A 24323-nucleotide genomic window follows, 5' to 3' on the forward strand; every position below is an offset into this window, starting at 1 on the left:
GTGTAGAAAGGTTTCATTGTATCAGTCTTTTTGGTGTTCAGTGTAGAAAGGTTTCACTGTATCAGTCCTTTTGGTGTTCAGTGTAGAAAGGTTTCACTGTATCAGTCTTTTTGATGTTCAGTGTAGAAAGGTTTCACTGTATCAGTCATTTTGGTGTTCAGTGTAGAAATGTTTCACTGTATCAGTCCTTTTGGTGTTCAGTGTAGAAAGGTTTCATTGTATCAGTTCTTTTTAAGTGATCAGTGTAGAAAAGTTTCATTGTATCAGTCCTTTTGGTGTTCAGTGTAGAAAGGTTTCATTGTATCAGTCCTTTTGGTGTTCAGTGTAGAAAGGTTTCATTGTATCAGTCCTTTTGGTGTTCAGTGTAGAAAGGTTTCATTGTATCAGTCCCTTTGATGTTCAGTGTAGAAAGGTTTCACTGTATCAGTCCTTTTGTGTTTAATGTAGAAAGGTTTCACTGTATCAGTCCTTTTGTGTTTAGTGTAGAAAGGTTTCATTGTATCAGTCCTTTATGGTGTTCAGTGTAGAAAGGTTTCATTGTATCAGTCCTTTTGTGTTTAGTGTAGAAAGGTTTCACTGTATCAGTTCTTTTTAAGTGTTCAGTGTAGAAGAGTTTCACTGTACATGTTTCTACATGTACTAAATAGTTAAAGTGGTGTGATACTAAAGATAGTTACCTTGATTTAAATTCCTTAGGGTCATTACTCTGTGTTGGTTTACTCATATCTTTGTCCCCTGATTCGACAGTTTGTGGTATATTCCCATTGTTATGAACTAAACTCTTCTTTATAGAGCTTACCAACATTGACATCAAAATACACAGTTGTAGAATTTCTTTCCTTTAAAAAAAAATATTGTAACAAACTTGAAAAACATTATGAAGAATAATAAACTTATTGAAGAAAAATGTTTCTGATCAATTTGTTTTCCAAAATGCTATCTTGAATTGGATCATCAAACAAATAAAGATATGGCTGAGAAAAAAAAAATATCTCTGTTTCTCATTTCCGAGCGCATCATTTTGAACTATGACGTTTTTTTCCTTCTAAAGCATTCAAATTGCGTTTGCACTCGCACTTGTCTCAAATTTCCCCCATTTTAGCTCAGTATTCGAAAAAAACAACAACAACAATCGCCTCATTTTAAAATTTCCATGAAACGAGAAACAGGAATTTTTTTTTCCTGGCCTATGCATGTGTTGATATGTTTTATTGAATGTGATTGGACCAGGCATATCTGACATACAGGTGGACATGAATGCACGTACACATGCAATTTCAATTTCTTAAAATTTTGTAAGTTGGACTCGTCTTGCCAAGACACTAGCGCAAACCCCGAAATTAACATAACAATTTACTTACCACCAATCCCACACAGATACAGCAACTAAAGTATTCAAAGAATATCCATCCATTGATTCATTATTCCCTTCCGTAATAACCAAATATGGTCGTTTATTACCTCGGCGATCAGTAACAAGTTTTACAGGTGTCTGATCAGCAAACAAGTAATAACCGCTATCTGTTAAAAAAAATAAAACACAATGTTGAAGATTATCAAGTAGTCCATTCATTCTAAACATACCATATTTTTTTTATTAGAAACATGTCTCCAATAGAAATACCGTATAATCGCTTGAATAATCGTCACTCTAATTTAGGTGGCAGAAAAGAGTGAAAGAACTTAATTTGGTTCCAAAATAGGAGTCACGAAATGTTGAAATATTACAGTCAATCAAAAAAAAACTGATGACAAAAAAAATAGTAAGTACATTTAATGTCATATGCATTTATTTTATCAATATTGTTGGTAACGAAAAGTATATTCAAAATTCTAATAAGGATACAAACGCAATAAAGATGATCATTATACATCTGTCACCGTAACGCCATAAATTACAGCATGCCTTGATTTTGTGGTTTTTTACAGGGTATTTTCATCCTACGCCATAGTCGGCAATAAAAATAAAACGCTGATTACTGTGCTAACTAGCCGTCAGGGGCCCTACCCACTTCCGTTCCTTTAAAATATTTTGTTTTTGAAATATACATTGAGCACTGTAATAACAGTTCACTGTTGAAACGCAGTTAACCCATTTACGCTAGCCACAATAAACATTGTACTTTTGAGTAGATATCATTGACTACAGAAAACCTAAATTAGACTCTGATCTAGGAGTCAGGATAGATTGAAATGTTTGATAAGTTACAGATTATACGGTACACATAACGCAAAATTTGCATCTAACGTAAACTTAACACCTCTGTCAAATACAATGTATAAAAGTGCACACACTACTAATTATGAGAATATGGTATTCAGGCTTATTTTGCTATGCTTCCACTATTCAGTAGTAATTACATACAGAAAATATGAATCTGAGAGCTACAATCAGATGACAAAACTGGTGGCTGTTTTAAAGTTTGAAACATATACACATGCAGTGGGCTTAGTGATTGGATTCAAGATGGCCACCTGGAAATAATTTTTGTTTTAAATTTTGACCTCTGTATAATGTCAGGGCTCTGTGCCCGCAATTTATGCAAAGTATGAATTTTCAAGAACTTTGACAGTAAGACTTCAAGTATCGAGAAGACAGATTTAAGGATCTACCGTGTAATACATCATATAAGCGCCACTTTGATACATTTCCATTTCTGTCTGGCGCTAATTTGAGGTCACATTTTGGCAACTTTGTTGCAACTGGCGCTTAATTGAGGTCAGTCATTTTTTCACACACTTAGAACTACAGTAACGTTACCTTACAATCAGAGGAATCCTGATTATACAATGTTCCGGATTCTGTCGTAAATTCGCCCTTGGCCATTAAACGGCAGTTGGTTTTTAAAATAAAATGAGACCAAGAAATCATGTTTTTTTTAAATATTTTGGTTTCATTTTTCAGACAATCAATCATTCTGGACGCCTATTCAAGAGTACCGTTAAAGTCCTAATATAAACCGCATACATAATAGTAACCACACCCCCAATTCCGGCTTCGGGGTTAAAGAGTTCTTAACAAAAATTGAAAACTTGAAAAGTACCTATTACTAACCGCACCCCCAATTAAACAAGACCGTGACTGACTTCATTGTTTCAGCCAGCTGTTCCAAAACGGCATTGTTCCTAATCCTATTCATTTGTTTCGACAACATGTCTAAAAATATTTACACCTATTTATTGTTCAGCGGTGATAAGATGTCAGACAGGCATTGAAACTGCTTTTGTTCTGGCGGCGACCTCTGTCAATACTCTTTCTGAATACGTCTGTGCACAGTCCCTCTATCACTGTGGTCTGTGTTTCGTAAGTTTTAGACAATGAGCTTTTATCACCGTAAAAGTGTTAAACTGAGCATTGAAGAATAATTTATCTTTCGAAAACAAATAATTTCTTGATTTAAAAAAAAAATCATGCCGTTTTCCCATGGAAATCAAAGGCAAAAAGATCGCACTACATTATCGGTAAATCTCTTCCGTGTTGCGTTCACCATGAGGTCGCTGAACTGTCATTAACATATTTAAATGAGCTATGTAATTTAGACACGTGGGCACCATCCAGCATTTTGATTGGTTAATTAGCGACTTGACCTATCCGGTCAATAATACGTCACGTGAGCATTCAAAAACATGCTGGATATCGTATCGGCTGTTTACATGTGACTGAAATCATTCGCTTACGGGGAAACTAAGTTGAATTTTACTTGTATTTTATAACAATTCAACGCATTTATTTTTCGTGCGTTATTGTAATCACTACTAAATAATAATCACCAATATCAACACTTCGAAAACAACCAAGTTATTCACTTGTAAACCGCAGCATGACCGGATTGCGCTACCGTGATCATTTGCTACTAAGCAGTGCATTCGTGTTTTTATTTGAAACTTCTGTTAGAATATACTTTTCGTTACCAAGAAAATTAAAAAAATAAATGCATATTACATTAAAAATATTGAGTATTTTTTGTATCATGTGGAAAATTTTTTTGATTGACTGTAATTTTTCAACATTTCGTAACGCCTATTTTAGAACCAAAATAAGGCCTTATACGCTTCCCCGACGCCTATTCAAGAGATTGTACGATGTATTGTTTGTTTTGTGCATGTGTTGTGGACAAAACATGACCACGCCCATTTTGTGATTGCAATATGTACGTAATAGAAACCGCACCCCGAACTTGAGCTTTTGATCCCAATTTTTAAATTGATACATTGTAATATAAATCGCGGTTTATAATAGGACTTTAACGGTATGATTTTTATCGTGAATGGCTAAGTTTTGTTTCGACAATGAGCTGTTATCACTGTAAACAATGTTAAATTATTCTTCGAATGCTCAGTTTATTTTTCCGAAACAAATAATTTCTTGATTTAAAAAAAAAAAATCATGCCGTTTTCCCATGGAAATCAAAGTCAAAATATCGCACTGCATTATCGGTAAATCCCTTCCGTGTTGCGTTCACCATGAGGTCGCTGAACTGTCATTAACATATTAAATGAGCTATGGTAATTCAGACACGTGGGCACCATCCAGCATTTTGATTGGTTAATTAGCCACTTGACCTATCCGGTTAATAAACGCGTCTCGTGTGCATTCAAAGACATGGCGGATATCGCATCGTATTGGCCGTTTACATGTGACTGAAATCATTCGCTTACGGTGAAACTAAGTTGAATTTTACTTGCATTTCATAACATTTCAATGGATTAATTTTTCGTGCGTTACTAAAATCACTACTGAATAATAATCACCAATTTCAACACTTCGAAAACAACCAAGTTATTCACTTGTAAACCGCAGCATGACCGGATTGCGCTACCGTGATCATTTGCTACTAAGCAGTGCATTCGTGTTTATTTGAAACTTCTTTTAGAATATACTTTTCGTTACCAAGAAAATTAACAAGCAGCCTATCGGCTGAGATAACTCCGCTGTTAGCAATGCACATTTCAATTAAAGAACTGAAGACATCATTAGAAAATGAACAATATGAATAGTATCAAAGCAATCGGACTTACAGTTTTTAACAAGAAGTCGAAAATATCACTTTTTACCAAAAATATTCACCAAAATTAGAGAATTAAAGATATCATTACAAAATGAACAAATCTGAGAGAGGTCCACATGTAGTACCTATATATGTAATATCAAAGCAATCGGACTTACAGTTTTCAACAAGAAGTATCACTTTTTACCAAAAATGACAAAAATATTCACCAAAATTAGAGAACTGAAGATATCATCACAAAATGAACAAATCTGCGAAAGGTCTACATGTAGTATCTATATATGTAATATCAAAGCAATTGATCTATTGGTTTTTAACAAGAAGTCGAAAATATCACTTTTTACCAAAAATTACAAAAATATTCACCAAAATTAGAGAATTGAAGATATCATCACAAAATGAACAAATCTGAGAGAGGTCCACATGTAGTACCTATATACGTAATATCAAAGCAATCGGACTTGCGGTTTTTAACAAGAAGTCGAAAATATCACTTTTTACCAAAAATGACAAAAATATTCACCAAAATTAGAGAATTGAAGATATCATCACAAAATGAACAAATCTGAGAGAGGTCCACATGTAGTACCTATATATGTAATATCAAAGCAATCGGACTTACAGTTTTCAACAAGAAGTATCACTTTTTACCAAAAATGACAAAAATATTCACCAAAAATAGAGAATTGAAGATATCATCACGAAATGAACAAATCTGAGAGAGGTCCACATGTAGTACCTATATATGTAGTATCAAAGCAATTGGACATGCGGTTTATAACAAGAAGTCGAAAATATCACTTTTTACCAAAAATGACAAAAATATTCACCAACATTAGAGAATTGAAGATATCAACATGAAATGAACTCACTCATATGATAAGCTCCGCTCGACAAAGTCGACAGCGGAGCTAAAAAGATAAATGCATATTACATTAAATATACTGAGTATTTTTTTTTATCATGTGGACAGTTTTATTTGATTGACTGTAATTTTTCAACATTTCGTAATGCCTATTTTAGAACCAAAGTAAGGCCTTTCACTCCTCCCTGACACCTATTCAACTCAACTTTTGAGCCAAATTTTTAAATTGATACATTATCATGGTTTATATTAGGACTTTAACGGGGCGGAGAATCGCGCATCTTAGAGTAAACACTGTTCATTCATTTACAAAAAGATTAGCTCAAGTGTTAGGCAGACGTCGGCCAGATGGGGAATTCACTGGCACTGATTTCACATTCAACTTTGACTGGCGCCTAATTGGTGTGAAAATTATCACCTTTTCTATTGTACTGGCGCCTAATCCAGGGTGGCGCTTATATGAGGTATTATTATATGGTACATGTAGTCAAAACGTTGAATGTACTCTCTGCAAAACCCTTCCAATTGTTGAATATTAAAGTGTCTGTGAAATGCCCACCCACATGTTTCCCATTTTAGATCTGTGTCCCACTGAAATGGGCAGTTATTGATTTTTTTGCTGAAAATGATTACTCATATCCAAGTAAAATTGATATACATCTCGTGCTGTAGCCACGCCCACCTATCCTGAAACAGTCATCTATTTTTGGATGTCCGATTCTCGCAAAATGTGCGCCACCAAATGCCAAAATATGAGAGAAAGCCATGTTCCTGAGCTGTACTTTTATAACACTGCGTCATTCAACATATACATTTTTCTGTTGGTGTCTTTTTTTTGAATATTTTTTTTTTGAGAGAGAGTTTTTAGAAGTTGTTTACACAATAAACATTTATGATGGTTAAACGATGTGTTGTGGGCGGGTCTAGACACTTTGCCACATGTGGTTACTTACCATAAGGATACTGAGACCATGTAGCCAACGCTTTGCTATCACCATCCTCCCCACCCTTCGGTACTTGTGTTATCATGATTGGAGTACGTGATGGAGCAGATGCTATATACGGTCGCCATAACACTTTGGGTCCAGCGAGCAACCGCATTGTGTCACTTGCATCCAGGCTGGGTACAGATTGAGTTGTCTTCGGAACTGCTCTGTTCTTGGAATGCGACTGCTGTATGTAACACTGCTCGTGATACATACCTGGAAATAAATATATTCCAGTAATAATTAAAAAAAAAAGTTATGTCTTGCCCCACAGTCACAGTATTCTCTGAAAATACATGAGGAGTTCAAAAACGTCTTCCTCACATACTAGTATGTCACTGCCAGATGTAAACTGTAAACTTGTTGAAATATCGGTAGGTACAATACCAATTTAGCAAATTTGACTCTGTGTAATACAATTCAGCTAAAGTGCCAACAATCTCATTGTGAGCTAAAATATCATACTAGCTAAAGACAGTTTGACAGAACATTGAAATTATAAATCCACAAGTGACTCTGCAGCTGGGGATGGGAACTGATTTTCAGGCACTTCTACCAGGCATGGTCAATACACCCACATAATCTATGCTAGATACCACAACAATTTGAGACTGGTCCCTAAAACACTTACCCATATACAAAACAGGTTGCATGAAGTCTAGTACGTCATTTACAGGATTTTTTTCTGCTCCCATAGACAATGCTGGAATAGTGTTAGCTTCAAATAGATTAACATTCATGACATCACCATCCTCCAAGGACCATGCAGACGCAATTGGACTAGACAGCTGGAAATTTAAAATAAGTTCTGAAGTCTCAGACCACTAATATACAGACTGGCAAAGCAGGTATTTTTTTTTTATCTAATGTGTGTCTTGAGTTTACTTTTGCAATAACATTTTAATCTTATAAACAGCTATGGGAGATAAGAAAATGTAAACGAAGTCATGTGATAAACGCACAACCTCGCGAGAGACTGCGATGTGAGGTAAAGTTACGCAAAAGGTTCAGAAAGTATATAATTCAGTTGCAGGTCAAACTAAATAGCAGCGGAAATAAATCAGGTGGAAGTAAGTGATGAGCGTTCTCTTCACACAACGTTGCTATACACATGTACAAAATCAGAACGTTGAGTCAGTACTATTTCAAGATTGTTATATTCTTCAAAATAGACATGATAATAAGCTTTTTTTTTACATGAGAACATACAAATTTACTCTATCACTCATGTATTTATTCTTATGTAAGATCTCAATGATTAAGTCATTATGTGCTGAAAAATGAAAGTGTGATGGGTAATTTGCATATTATTAGCATAACATTATTGTGCATGTGATTAACATATAATTTGCATCCTGATTAGGTACTACAACTTTATCCAATTGAGTCAGATATTAGACATATAGAAGTGGAGGGGGGGGGGGTCACTTGTATTATTTATATATGGGCATGCAAGACACCAACATTTGGTAAAAATCAAGGCCCGGGAGGCCAGATTCAATGGAGACCCACTATTTAAAGTGGTTTAAACATAGCTTTAATTCCTGAACATTTTAAAAAATGGACCCTTTGGGTACTTCTCATACCAGTTTCATTCATTATTATAGTCATAAATCACCCGTTTCTAATTTTAACATGTGTTTGAGCTGCATTACACAAGACATAGAGTTAGCAACTTCAAATACTTATAGCCTTTTTTACCTTGTGTTTCCATAGTACTTTCTGAGCATTTTGTCGGCTAACTGCAGCAATAGAACCATCCGAGACAACAAATTTTAAATCAGGATTAAGGCGATAATCCTCATCATCACTGAAAAAGTAATCTTCCTCATCATCTATCAGACATTCGCTTTCATCTTCGCAATACACAAAGTCGTCATTTCTGTTCTTGTTGCTCTGGCGACTTTTCAGGAATGTGATATCATGTTGACCGACACTGAAATTCCACCTGAGATTGACAATAAAATAATTATTGTTGGAAAAGTATTGGCTATAAAAATTTCTATTTTCTGTCTCCACTTAAGTAATTTGAAATTCAACTGACAAGACCAAAGGTCATACAAAAAGTGAGAAGTCATTAAAAATGGCTGCCAGAAAAGAATTTAAAACAATGGGGAAATATATTTGTCATCCTCTTTATTCAGCACTTTGACATTTTATGCAAGTTTTTGCAAATTTGTGTCTCTGTTTTTTGCTCATAACTAAATTAGCACAAAACAGAATCAAAGAAACCTTTCATGTGCTCGAAGTATTGAAGACATAAATTAATTTAAGATTAGCCTTTCAAACAAGAAGCTTGGCAACTAATATTTGTCTGCTATTTGAGATGCACAAGATAAAAACAATGTGATCCACAATAAAAATACTAAAAAAATACTAAAATAAACTTTATTTTACATCTGTGGTTAGCAGTCTGATTTATTCCAGAGCCAGAGATCTTCTAGCTCAATCTAAATCTGATTTTCTGAGATATAAGAAATTAGCTAATAAAGATTAGGTAATCAACATGCATGGTTTTCAACTAATCTTGTCTGTGGATGCACTGATTATGCATAATATGCAAATTAGGTAATTAGTATGTATGAATTTCAACCCCAAACTAATCGGGACTGTGCATTGTCTCAGGTTTTCTTAGAATGTTTTTGAGATGGGAATTAGGTAATTAATATAATACGCACATATTTTAATGTCTACACATTGTGCCAGAGCAACAATGTGCCAAGTTTCAGTGTTAATTCATTTCTCCAGTGATTTGTAGCTTAGTGTCTATGACTGTAGTAAAGAACTTTAGGCCAGACTTTTTTTATTCCTTGTTTCTCGAGTTTTTACGAGGCAAATTTTTTTAGGAGAACAGAAAAAAAATAAAATTAATTCTTTTTTTTCAATTAGATTTGTTTGATTCTCGAAGAATTGTAAGTGAGATCATTGATCGAAGAGAAGAAATAAAATAAAATATTAATCCCGGTATAATCTTGTTTCTCATCTGCGCGAGACTTCGGTACTTTGATCATGATACTCCCACGAAAATGCAACTTGGATTTGTTATGCGGCGGGCAGAAAAAAAATGAAGATAAAAATAATTTTTTTTTAGTAATTTTTTGCACTTACAATTTCGCAGGCACGAGAAATTACGCTGAAATAAAATTTTATTTTTATTTCATTTTCAGCTCCTGATCATTCGCCGGGTTCGCGAAACAAGGGATAATAAAAGTCTGGCCTTAATATACATGTGTACTCACTTCTCACCACCTGTTCTTTGTTCAACAGATCGCACTGTTTGTTGTTCTCGTTTTATTAATATGATGTCATCTTCATCTTCTTCTTTAGACTCACCAAACTGTTCACAACCATCGGCAGAACAAATGTAGAGTAACTAAGAATATAATAAATTAGCATCGAAGAACCGTTATTCTGAGTCACATCAACTGTACGCTGCATGCCGGTGCTGCCAATAACATCAATGTGCATGAAAATGTGAGACCCCCCTCCCTCCCTCCTTCCCCATAGATACCATATCTCTTTTTGCTTTATGCAAGGGGAACACAGAAAATGTCAGCAATAATGAAATTACAACATTTTGAAGAAGTTATTTTAAACATATTGTTTTTTTTAAAAAGTGTCCTTGTAAATACATAAATAACTCCTGCTGTTTATTTGCTGGTGGGGTAAACATAATGAAAAGATATTAATTCATCACAAAGTATTGCATGTACCGGTAACTTATCACTAACCGACAAAACAACATCACATTCAATTATCTAAATTGATTTTTTATTTATAGCAATAGTAATTTCAAGCTATAAATACGTTTATTTGAAAGTAATAAAAACACTGTACATTTTACAATAATGTGAGAACTGAGTTTATCAACAAAATGATGTCATAAACAACATATTTATGCTGCCATTTATTTTTTATTCATAGAATACCTGTCTTGCTTACCCAGTAATGTGAATTGGAGGGGGAGGGGGGGGGGTATTTGAGGATATGTCCATCTTCAATATGCAATGACAACCCTTTGTGCACTACCATTTTTCCAGCTAACATTTCGGTGCAAAATTTTTAATTTTAATTTATTGTATTTTTCTATAAATTGTATTGATAATTTTGGCCTGAATGAACATAATTTATTATTATAAAGACTGGTATGAAAGTGACAAAAGTTGACATTGGCCCTCAAAATAATGTCAGAGATGAACAAAATGAGTACAGTAAAATCTGATGCAATACCTTGCCAGTGGATGCATTGATTCCATAGCTTTTGATTTCCTTGCCACCAACAATCATTGATTCATCCATGAGTTTAACCGATGAACTTAGCAGACTGTCTGATGAGAACGGTAAAGCCTCCACAGTCTCACCATCCCAACTATATAACCCACCGTCCAGTGACGGTATCAGTCGGATGGACGCACCATCTTCGTTCACGATCTATAAAAAAAATATATTTTTCTATTATTTTTTTTAATAAAATACAGTAAATATAAACATATTCAAACTCTGTAATATTCACATATTTTTTATAGAAGATGCAATCTTAGTGAAGCATACCTTCTGATTTGGCTAAAAACAACCCTATGTACAAATATAAAGCTACAAACATATATTGACCCAGAAAATAGCTTCTGAACAACACTCAGTAGATTAGTCTAGGATCAGATTGATTTAGAATGTATACAAAATGTACATGTACACTACACGTATACTGTAAACTAATTTATTTCCACTAGAAATTTTGTTTTGTCTTTTTCGCTGAAGAAATGATTCAGTGAAAATAAAGAAGAAATGATTCAGTGAAAATAAAGAAGAAATGATTCAGTGAAAATATATCACTATACTGTATTGCCTTTTCCTTATACATTCAACTCACCAAAAGTCAGTGAAAATAAATTTGATACAGAAGTCTTTTCAAAAAAATTCCAGCTAAAATAAAGTATTTCACAGTAGATGGTAAAGTGCAATAAAACATAAAAAATGCAGTAACAAGCTACCGTGGATATAACAAAATAAATCCATGATTTAAATAATAAAATTTGCCAAGACGCTATAAATAAATTTTACAGGAGAAAATACTGTTATATTATTCTGAACACCATCAAAGCAATACCATAGGAATACCCTGCCCTGAGATTGATGTAGCCAGTACAAGTACATAATAATGGGAGCCCCCTCATATTCACGTATGATTTGGTTTTGACAAAAAGAAAACATAAATGAAAAATTTACATATTCATATTTTATAGACAGTGATGATGAACCTGAGACACTGTGTGCCATTAACAGTAGGCGGTAAAAAATTATAATTTGTATTAACTGATATAAATTTTTATATTTCATCCACTTTTAAATATCTTTTCAGATTCTCTGATGCATAATGTTTGAATTTCCACAGAGTTAGTGCATTATTGATTTGAAAGACACACATTTGAAAGACATTAATTTAAATACAGTCATCACAAATTGGTGACGTCCATATTGGTGCTACTGCGAGTTTAATATCCCTGGCTATATATACATATACAGACACGTATGGATGATTTACATCATATGATTTTATCGTGGATGATACTTTATATATACACGCTGAAGGGATGAACCGATGAAATTAAAATTCACTGAAAATACCCCTTAAAATACTCCTATATTTTACAGTCAACTTTTTACAAAGAACTTCATATAGAACTGCCGAAACATCTTTTCAGTAAAAGTATTTTATAGCTGTAAAATGACTAATTTTCACTGGGTTTAAATTTCACTGATTTACCATTTCAGGCATATTCAGTAGGTTTTAAATTGACGGTTTTGTCATTTAGATAATGTGCTCTATGCTAAATTTTACATATTCACTGTGTTTTAATTTAGCGCATTTTTCCAGTCAGCGAAATAAGCTAAATTAAAACCCAGTGAATAATTACCCCCTTTACAGTAATAAAATGTTTTGTATGAAAAGTGTATGTGATGAAAAACCACACAAGGATGAAATACTAATTGACATACGATTCAAGTTAAAATTATCAAATATTCACAGAATTCGTGAATCAAGTGTCGTTGTTGTATTGAATATGGTACGCACTTTATAACAGCACAAAATCATTAAGTTTTTAAAAAAAAAAAAAAAAAAAAGAGTAGAATAAATTCAAGTAAATTTTCTTTGATTCCAACACCAATTTTGAAACTAGAATGTGATGATAATATTTTGATCAAAGTTCTGACATTTTTGATAATTTTTTGATGAAAATAAATTGAAAATTGGTGAATAGTGAAAATAAAGAGACTTACTTCCATTTTATCTATACTTGATGACAACAATGGTGCGGTATCAACACTCCATTCAATCTGACCATTGTGGTTAAATGCTGTGATTTGACCATCCAATGTACTCACCAAAATCAAATCACTATACAAATAAATAAATACGAGAACGATATCACATATGCCATTCATGCCATGAGCCTATGTGTAGGTTTCAATTTTAATGTACAAGGACTAACCCGGCAAGAGTTCCTTTTGTACCCCTGATTCCTAACCCAAACTCTTTCACTCACTCCCAGTTACCCAAATGGCAATTCATTTGTATATACCCCCTCTAGATAACTCTATAGATGTCCTTAGGAGGGACATGTGCAATTAAATGGGGAGTGCTGGAGGGTAGGGGTTGGTTTAGGGTTAGGGACGGGGAGTACAAAAGGAACTCTTCCCACTAACCCAATTACCAATAAGCATGTAATGAATAGAGGGTAATGAGTGAAAAAAATATTTGAAAAACCCGTAAATATTACTATTTCTGTCAAAAAATTGCTCATATTGAATCATGAATACTAGATTTTCTGTGTGTATAGTTAAAATACTATATGTAGTTTGTCTTGTACAAGATTTGGCTTGATTATTTCCATCTAGTCACTGTTGGGTTGTGTTGGCTATAATTAGGCTACGTTGAGCCAACCTTTTAAGTAAGTTACTGTCATATAGTCGAGTGGTTTGTGCATAAAATATTTAAAAATTAAAAAAAAAAAAATTTCAGTAACCACTTAGTGAATATAGGTCACATATGTTGCTCATTAATTCCACAATAAATATATATAGCAATCAGATTTTTATTACGTGTGATCATAATATGGTAATCACTGTATGCACTATTGTGTTGTTATACGTCCATGGCTAGTCAGACCACATCTTTATTTATTTATTTATTTATTTATTTATTTACTTATTGACTCTTACACAATCCCCGGAGGGAAAGAAAATGGTCACAAAGTACAAGGAGAAATATATATATATAAAAAACAAAACAAAAACACAATATACTAAAAAACAAATAACAAATACAATCACTAAATTACTAAATAAAACAAAATCTCTAAAATACAATCTAATATAAAATTACAAAATTGACAGCAGGCATTAAGATGTCAAGTAAGACCCTGCTTCCTGACTTCAAAGCTTTTACTTATGAACTGTGCTACTGGTATAATAATGTTTTCATTCTGTAACAATTCCATGAATTTTTTCTCTGCAGGTTTATTTTCAAATGCTGGGATCATATCCTTAGCTTTATTGAACAGTTTGGCACGCAACTCATTATATTTGTTGCATTCCAGCAGAAAATGCATTTCATCCTCAATTAGACCTTTGTTACACATGTCACAAACCCTGTTGTTTAGTGGGATTTTTTTATGACGACCCATTTCAATTTTGAGACTATGGTCACTAAGACGGAATTTGGTAAGCACACTACGCAGTTCAAAGTTTTTTAGCTTGACTAAATATGGCTCAAGTTTTAAATCTGATTTGATTAGCCGATATGTTCTTAGTTTGTTTTTCTCATTTGCTTTGGTGCGGTTATCATTATAGACCTCACCTTTCCATCTTGTTAGAAATAAATCCTTGATGCCTAAATCAATTTGTTTCATTTGTGCCGAGGTTAGTTTATCACCGTTGTTAACTGAATGATATAGTTGGATATTGTTTAATAATGATGTCACTTCTAGATACCATTTACTTTTAATGCTTTGGTTAACCACAAAAGCTTCCTTGAGTAACGCATTATTAGAATTCATGGCCCGACTGTAATATTTAATTATTTGTTTTTTTATAAATACGTCTAGGGGGTATCTGCCTAACTCGCTATACATGGCCATAATTGGTGTGTGTTGTGACACCCCCAGTAGATACCGACAATAACTTAATTGAACGTCTTCAATAGGTGATTTAGTGGAGAACTCATCACCCCAAACATCACAACCATAAATGAGGATAGGTCTGATGAGTTTGTCAAAAAGGGAAATTGAAACTTTTATACTTATGTTTTGTATTGAGCCAAGCTTTGCTTTCATTGAAAACAGAGCTTTTTGAGCCTTACGTTTAAGGTTTTTTAGGCCATCCTTAAATTTACCATTGGCACTAATGACTAGTCCCAGATAGTTATAAGATTTAACTGTATCAAGTTCGATACCTCCAAGAAAAAATGTATCATTATTCAAACGTCTGTTTGATTTATTGAAAATTAAAATTTTGGTTTTGTCAGTGTTGACAGAGAGCTTCCACGTTTTAGCATACAATGCCAAACTATCAAGACATGTCTGTAATCCCTGTTTAGTTTAAGAAAGTATCACAATATCATCGGCACAGTTGATTAGATTGGTGGAAGGTCACGTGACCAATTGATGACAAACTTGTTATTGTATTTCCTGTAAATGTCAACAATCACGTTTTTGTGGCAACCATCGAATAATAAAACAGTTTTTAAGGCACAAAAAGCAGGGATTCTAAGTTGAAGAGTTCATGTTTCAAAATCAACGGACCGATTATCCGACACGAAAACTCGTGAAAACACAAATCATGGCCAATCCTGGCGCGTTCTCACTATGTCTAACACGGCGAGTTGTATTGTGCCATGTTGGGTCATCGTGAAATAATCCTGAACATAAACTACGGTAGTATGGCAGTAATACCTGGTGTGTTTGCTATGAGAGTACAACGTATCGTCTTCACATCCTGTGTCATCTTCAGCGGCAGCATTCGTTGAACTGGGTGACGTTGCGTCACCACCGCCGTCCCCATTTACCGGTCGCATTAACGCCATCAAGGCGATTGACGCAAAAAACGAGCTCCATTTGAGGGCCCATCCTTTCCTCCGCCTCTTACCCATTCCTATGTTATGGATTGTACATTGAAACTTCTAGAAATAGAACCTGAGTCACCGTTGTTCTCCTCTTCCAGTGTCACTTCAGTTATCGTATGTTTTGGGATTTGTTTGATCAGGTGACTGAAATCTCCGTCTTTTATTGGCTGGTTGTTTATGCTACGTTGCTTTAGCTGCGTGGCAAATTGTTGAGGGCGCCCTTTATCAGTAATTTAGATCAATACTCAGAACTGAAATGAAATATCTCATTGTGAGAACATACTTTATTGTAAATCAGCAACAACTTGATTAAAAATATAATTGGTTAGGTAAAATAACGTTTTACAGTAAATATTAACAAGCAAGTTTAAATCAGTTTATTTATAGCAATACATCCATATATACTGATTTTACACCAACATAAGTTGAAAACTGACGAGTGAAATTTTAATAAATGACATCATGCACCAAAAATAAACTTATTAGTAATAAATTATGTGGTTCGATTATCAGATATATTTTCCCCAAACAGCACAATACAATAAATCCATTGTCTACAGATTAAAGGGCGACAGTCGTCGCGCCGCGTTCTGTTCGATATGGGACTCATAGCAACGTACACAATGCGTGTAAAATACATTGTTTATTTACAAGACATTCGAACACATGCTGCGCGACGACCACCACGCTTTAACCTATTGAACGTCAACATCAACTATTGTCACCTTTCAGAAAATAAACTTGCATTTTCGTTCAAACATTTTGATTAAGCCCCATTAACCAAAGTAGTTCAAAAATTCTATTTATAAAAAAAAAAGACATAAAAATGTCAAACGAGTTAGTCTGTACACATGCGTTACGAGAGTGGGTTAAAAAAAATCTCTGGGTTGGACCCTGGAATTCTGATACACAAGTAACCAAAATGGAAATGAAATCCCCGTAACTAACTTCATTTCATGACTTCAATAAAATTAATTATTGTAAATACGACTGACACCAAAGGAACAGAGAAAACAGTTTGTTTACAAAGGTCTGCTTTTTATAGAGTTTATTTTTTACATAGTATACATAATAAATCAATAAGGTAGAAATTGAAAAAATGTTCTCAGTATTCCATGTAGACAGGATTAAAACATTACATATGTATTAAATATTATCCTGTATCCCACCTGTGCAGCTTACTCTTACAGCAAAAACGATGTAAATTTTGTAGCAACACCATCATAGTATATCATTTTCAGCAAGGAAGAAGGCATCAGACGTGACTAGTTTTTTGAACAGTGATCAAATATGTGAGCTGTTAAAGTGCCATCAAGTCATATCATGTCCAATATAGAATCCAATGCATATTAGCTTCAAAATGAAAAGTACCCTGGAATATGTAACCAGCAAGAAGTTGTCTCAGTTTTATTTTTACCTTAATTGACGTATAAATGTTATTTCCATGGTTTAAAAGACTTTCTGTTACAGGAAAATGAGGGTAATAATCTGTCTGATCTAGGATAGATATCTGTAATTCTGCGAAAATAAAAATATTGCTTCACAAAATCCATAGTATAGTATGTTTGTATGTCCTCTTTGAAACTTGGAAGAAGAACACAGACATTTCAAAATACAAGGCAGTTTGACTAGGCCCGAATCGTGTGTAAAAACACTAAACATTTTGACCACAAAAGAATGCATACATACAATGCACGTAAAAAAAACGACGCATGTTACATGAATTCAAATGCGTGCTGCTATAAATTGAATCATCCCTGATCACAGAATGTTTGCAGGTGATTCAGTTTACTATTCCTCTGTGTATTTCCACAGTTTAATATGTCCATCATCGCTACATGATGCCAGCAACGAATTGTCTGTAGGATTCCAATTCACGCAGTTTACGTCATCATCGTGAGCCTTAGAGACTCGCGCGGCTAACTCAAATGCTGGCTGATTGCGCCGGTCTACTACACTTTCATCTTCTTTGAATACACACACTGAATCATCTCCAGATGCAGTTGCTAGGTAACCAGTTGAATCTGCCCTAAATTTGAATAAAGAAAAGTATGTGAGCAAAAAAAAAACTAACTTGCGACAAAACTTGTCACTTTACAACTGGATACAAATATTTTGCAAAATTATTTTTTCAAACCGAACGTCATTCATATTTATTTATGCTGAATATATTGCATAAAATGGCATTACCAACAACTTTTGTAGAATATTTCAATGAGGGGTACAAGTGTCATCTATTTTTTTTCTTGAGAGGATGCGAGCCATGCCAAACCGTACACTTCCAGGGGCCACAAGACTAAGTCTGTTTTTGTTGAGTTGCGAAGCACAGCTTCAAGTTCAAAATAGTAAAGTAAAAGAAAAAGTTGATGACCTGTAATATAATATGGAAAGAAACAGTTTATAACTTACCAACTGACATCATAGATCGGCCTATCATGATAACCCTGTATAGTACACGTACATTTCCATATGGAAGTTCCGCCAGATGTTGGAATACCTGAAATTATTTCACAAGGAAAACAAAATTATGAAGTTGCATGCAATGCATAAAAAAATATATAGAGGACTTCTCATGATCCTATTTGACTAAATTACAACAAATCAAAGAGAATGATGGGAAATTTACCTTCCGGGTTTCCTGCCTGATATTCTTGCCATATTTTGATGGTTCTGTCATCACTACACGAGACTAGTCTCTGTCCTGTTTTATCAAAATCAATGCTCCACACTGTAGATTGGTGGCCTTCTAAAGTACAAAAACAACTCCAATCGTCTCCTTCCTCATGAAACAGTTTACACGTATTGTCGTAACTCGCTGAAGCTAAAATCTGAAAAAAAAAAAGAAAAAATATCACAAGTGAATCAAATCGAAATGTGCATTTCTGCAGTATAAAAATAGGAAAAAAACACATTTCTTGCAAGTAAAGGAATCATATAAAGTGACACAAATTATGTATTTAAAGAATTTGAATATTTTTGAATGCCACTCTACAAATATTAAACTATAGTGCAATGCATTGTGGGTTTCCTACCTCCTTTTCCGGATGCCATTTAATCTTTTTCACGTCCTGTGTGTGACTTGTCTGTACACTGGCACATTCATAGTCATCGTCATCTTTGTCAACTGTTGACAGAAAATTTACGATGAAATACCATAATCCCATAAAGTTGTGAGTAGGAAAGTTGCAATTTCATAATTTAGAACAGCAAAATTTGCAAAAAGTCACTCTCACCCTAAGACTAGCTACTCTGATAGCTATAACAAATATACTGCAAGATTTGAAAAAATATGGGTAGTATAGTAATCAACTTTACTGTTTTTTAGGAGGTAGGCACTTATTTGATGATCAATGACCAGGTTTTGTGACTTGTTGGTTTACTTTGGGCATTTTGGAGATGGACACTACCCCTGGTAAGTCAAATGTTACCCACAAACAGATATCTGTCTAAAGCAGGGAGTTGGTACTTTGTCAAGTATGGGAGCCAAGTTGGACGAGTATGGTATACAAATTACCAGACTCTAGATATCTGTAGTACACAAATATGTATATTCCATATCTTTTTAAGACTCCAGTACCAATTTGTAACCATGTAAGCATATGTAAATATGGCCGTGTATGATGATATTAATTCAGAGACTGGTTTCCTAAAACACTATAATACAAATAAAAGTACACCATTGTTCTCTGTTCTCAATTTGCATGCGCTTCATTCCACAGTAACTCAGATAAAAAATGTATATTTGCCGGATCATTTAAAAAGAAAGAAACACTATGGAGATTACCCCATGACTGCATAGCTGTCAAGAAAATAACTTCTGTAATTTTTGTTCAAAGACCATACACAATTCCTAAATTTTTTTTTTTACATCCATTGATCAGTGATAGGGTGACTGTGGTTAAATCCAGGCTGAATCAGTTATACGCTAACAAATCGGACATTTAACTATGAGAGCTTTACATAGTGTACCTTGCCATATCCACACACTTTTATCTCGACTGCACGTTGCCAGCAATGACCCGTCAGATGACCAGCTCACAGCTTTCACTTCGTTTTCATGACCTTCTAAAGCTGCACTGCATTCAAATTCACCAGTCTTTCTGTCCCATATACATATAGTTGCATCAAAACTTGCTGATGCTAATAAATTACCACATGGTGACCACGACACACAACGAACGGTTCTTTGATGTCCATCGGTTAATATAGTTTTACAAACCCAGTCAGTACCTGAATAAAAACAGAACATTTTAAAATTTCATGTAAACAAATTATTTTAAACTTGTACGTTGCTCTGGAAGACATATAGTACATGTGACAACCACCAGAAACAGAAAGCCCACAAAAGACCGGAGATGATCATAAGATGCATGTACTTAGAAATATGTCAGTAATCAAACTATAAAATAATAATAATAATAGTTTATTACGCAACTATAATCTGCTGTGGATACAGTAAGGTAAAAATAGTGTAAAATAAAGCAACTAAAAATAACTACAAATTTAAAAGTTCTAATAACTACAAAAAAAAAGAAAGTAATAAAAATACAGTAAATAAATCAAAGTAAAGGTAAAGGTTCTCCCTACCCAGGGGTTTACACAGACGGTGCTTTGTATATGGTATTTTTAAGAGACAGGGCAATGTTATTTTCCATAATTTTTAAGAATATTATGTCTTTGTTCTTTTCACTTGAGGTAATTTCGCAGTTTTTAAGGAGAATTTTTCTTTCATTTTCAAAATGTGAGCAGCTCAAAAGAAAATGTTTTTCATCTTCAATATCGCCTTGATCACATAATACAGTGAAAAACATAAAACTGGGCATTTAAAAAGATAAATCAAGCAATCCAGAAACAATATTGTGACATCATCATGAGTTCTAAGTAATGAGCTAGTTCAACATTTTCTAATCAGCAAGCCCTTCATTTTGGATGAGTGGGTGGTCGCAGTTGCTTATATCACTTGAAAGCATGCATACACATTAATAAGGGCATAGCCAATGTTGAGCTCTCAAGCCAATCATTATTAAATATTTGAATTTTAATGAATTGTTAATCTCTAGTGTGAGTTTCTGCCTGAGTTCGACTGTATTCAGTGATCTCACTCATGTATGCATGTTGTGTGGGGTATATGTAAAAAGGGCAGGCCCTCGGGGGCGGCAGGAGGTGTGTACCATATTTATTATACAGCCACGCCCCCCATACGTATGGCATACAAATCTACTGATATTAGGAGAGCTCAGGCGATTTGAATTTGGCAAGTAGCAGTATACATTGCCGTCAGATGTACGAACACATACACCTTGTCTGTACACACAGGCCCGTAGTTTGGGGGGGGGGGGGGTTCGGGGGGTTCGGTCGAACCCCCTAAATTTTGGAAGTGAATAGATTTGTGATCGTAGATTAGAACATAATAAAACAAACAGTATTTTTTTAAATAATTATCATTGTTTAAATCACTTGACTCAGTGAGGTAACTATCAGACTCTGTCGAAATTGCATAGTAATGAACATTTAGGTGGAAACGAGCTTCAAATGTCAATCGTGAAGTTACGCCGTCTCAGCTCAACAGCAGCCAATCAAAACAGGTTGTTATAAATGGGCAAGCTTTTATTCGGTGATTCCGCGATGGTGCAATGAAGATCGCGTTCAAGCAGCGGATGTTAAATATTAAAGCAACATTGAAACAATAATGTAATCGTAGTCACTCTCTGAAGGATTTGGTGGTTCTGAATGGGTCCGCTTGTCTTGTGCTATTGTTCACTCAGTAAAGTGTGGGGTTCGAACGGGATTGAGACGGCAACACGACACTGTACTTTCCTAGTTTGGTATTCTTCAAGTTAATGATGGCATATATACTGTTTTGTTCTAAACGTATCAGCCAAATGTAGTCAACTTATTCTATTAGTACGTGTAGCCTGTGTTATTGGACAATAATGTACAGCTAAGGGTTGAAAACATCATTAAAAAAATGACGAAGATTTATCATCACGAGTTGTATAGGTCGAAGAGCTTCTTGCAGCCAACAATTTACCCCCACAGTGTTGCTTCAGCACAGAAACTATGCGATGAATCATATTTTTCAAACATATTTTTTACACGTTTTTTTGATGTCTTAGAAAATTTTCTATATTTTTAGTAGGTTCATAAAAGGGAGATGTAGTCATTGAAGTTTATTGAGACCGCTCCTAAACTGCTACTATATGCATATTATTTTACCGCCCTCTAAAAACAGATTTACAGTAAACCAACAAATTTACATACTGCAAGAAACTTGGTAGTATGCCATTGGTTAGTGCATTTAATTTGTTTGATGCAATCATTGTGCCAGCTATTTCTTATGGTAGCGATATGGGGGTACCAAAATTCGGAAATCGAGAGGGTACAGACAACATTTTGCAGATATCTACTTAGCATTAATAGTTGTACAAAAAATGTAGCGATGTTGGACGAATGTGGAAGGCTGCCATTATGCTGTGGTTATTTCAAGCGTTGTATCTTATATTGGTGAATTAAATAAAAAATAGCTGGAACCCAAAAACATGTTATATCATGCTTAAACGATTAGACAAGACTGGCAGACTTACTTGGGAAACCCACATAAAAATCTCCTGTTCAAATATGGTTTCGGCATTGCCTGGTTTAGAAAACAAGTTGCAGATACTGCAAATTTCTTAGGGATATTTACTTAAAAAATAAAAAAATTGTTGTCAGCAAGAATGGCATGCCTCAATTTCACAATCATCCAGGCTGTGTACTTTCGGAAAAATCAATGTAGTATTATAACCTGGGAGATTTATTGGCAAGCAATTATAGACTAAAATATATACTGACGAGTTTTCGCTGTTTTGGCCATGAACATAATGTTGAATTAAGCAGACACACAAAAATACATTTAGATCAATAAATTTTTAGTTTTTGCAGTGATACGTTTGAATTTAGCATGTATATGTTTATTTTATAATGATCTAAGGGCTGATCTTTTGTCAATAATTTTATGCAATTATGCTATACTGACAGTCTGGGCTTACTTCGTCGCTACATAAACTGCCACACCATATATCAACTAGCTCTGTATCTTTTAAAAGTTTTCAAGCGACGAGATAAATATGAATCCAGCTTAACTTAGTACCATATGTTTACATGGATGTTGTATTGTTTTTAAAACGTGATATGCACATTTCTACCCATTACATTTGTACGTTGTGGTGAGGCCTTATACAGAAATAAAATTACATAATTGACTAATACTAAAATGAATAATTGTAGACAGATTTCGACATGAAATTGTGTCACTTTTATGTGCGCTAACATCTGTGAAGAGCGAAAAAGCTCGTGAGTAGCATTCTACCTTAAAATGCTTAGACAATAATGCTAAGATACGTACAGTCTTGTCTTTTTTGTGTACAACATTTTGCCGTAATGGATCAAGGGTGTGGGTGTGTTTGTCTGTGGGTGGAGAATGGCCTAGGACCCCTTCTCTAAAATGGTAAAATAGTTCAAAAATGTTATGTGGAATAACTTACCAACGTAACACAAAGTAAACCAATTGAATTTAAAACCGAGAATATAAAAATGTATGTAACAGAGCTGAAACGCACTTTTTGAATATTATAAAATTCACACGTTTCACATCAAATATATCATTTATTGTTGTTTTCGAACCCCCTATTCAAAAGTGCTGGCTACGGGGCTGACACACACGCCACATTTGCCGTGGTTTCACGTCGTGTTGAGTCCAGATATATCATGTGCTTCGTCTGTCAGTATACATGGCAGCGTCGGTGCCTGTGTCGTCAAAACCAGGGCCGTAGCGTCTATTATCAATCAGGGCCGGAAGCAACCACGACCAAAAGGTCTAGAAATCTAACACACAACATCATGGAGTCGGTAAACTTTTACCTTCTTTACCCCAAATTCTAATACTTTTGTCGCCACCACATGAAGCCAATAGTGTGCCACTGGGATTCCATGCTACATTCCATACGCGATCCTGATGACCATCCAATGTAGCCAGTAAATCGAGTTTCCCTGCCATTATTTATAAAGCCCAAGTTCCAAGCATGGATTTACATGGGCGCGGCCATTTTGAAAAATGAGTAATTACCACATTCACAGTAGAAGATTCGGAGATTATATTCGTAATAATAACAGCTGACAGAACTACTGAACGCTTTCAAAACACATTATTAAAACTCTAAAATAAAATCAGCAAATTGCATCTCGCACGTACCATACAAAAATATATTTCAAAATTCTACTTGTGTGTCTTCGAAAATTAGTTTTTTTTTCCCATGTGGACTTTATTTTTTTTATTCAACACGTAAACGGCATATAATAATTAG

The 24323-nt window shown here is 34.4% G+C and overlaps 2 protein-coding genes across 2 annotated transcripts in view; both read right to left on the reverse strand.

The window, feature by feature from the left end:
• Positions 1-16109, reverse strand: part of LOC102803690 (eukaryotic translation initiation factor 2-alpha kinase 3-like) — a 31523-nt gene extending 15414 nt beyond the window's left edge. The window contains exons 1-9 of the mRNA XM_085504300.1: positions 15812-16109; positions 13140-13257; positions 11091-11291; positions 10100-10233; positions 8562-8808; positions 7492-7648; positions 6828-7076; positions 1362-1521; positions 678-839 (exon numbers count right to left, since the gene is read on the reverse strand). Coding sequence (XP_085360426.1) covers positions 678-839; positions 1362-1521; positions 6828-7076; positions 7492-7648; positions 8562-8808; positions 10100-10233; positions 11091-11291; positions 13140-13257; positions 15812-16008 — 1625 coding nt within the window. The 5' untranslated portion in view covers positions 16009-16109. The remainder of the gene's footprint in view (positions 1-677; positions 840-1361; positions 1522-6827; positions 7077-7491; positions 7649-8561; positions 8809-10099; positions 10234-11090; positions 11292-13139; positions 13258-15811) is intronic.
• A 1254-nt stretch (positions 16110-17363) lies between these two features.
• Positions 17364-24059, reverse strand: LOC102801898 (putative cytosolic iron-sulfur protein assembly protein CIAO1 homolog). The gene is made up of 6 exons (XM_085504301.1): positions 23881-24059; positions 19951-20211; positions 19014-19105; positions 18608-18809; positions 18391-18478; positions 17364-18010 (listed from the first exon to the last, which is right to left on the reverse strand). Exons 1-6 carry the CDS (start codon positions 24014-24016, stop codon positions 17773-17775), a joined length of 1017 nt encoding a protein of 338 aa, XP_085360427.1. The 5' UTR covers positions 24017-24059; the 3' UTR covers positions 17364-17772.
• Between the last annotated feature and the right edge of the window lie 264 nt (positions 24060-24323).

Source organism: Saccoglossus kowalevskii, chromosome 10 (assembly GCF_978046115.1).
Source record: "Saccoglossus kowalevskii chromosome 10, keSacKowa6.1, whole genome shotgun sequence".
Classification (NCBI taxonomy): Eukaryota; Metazoa; Hemichordata; class Enteropneusta; family Harrimaniidae; genus Saccoglossus; species Saccoglossus kowalevskii.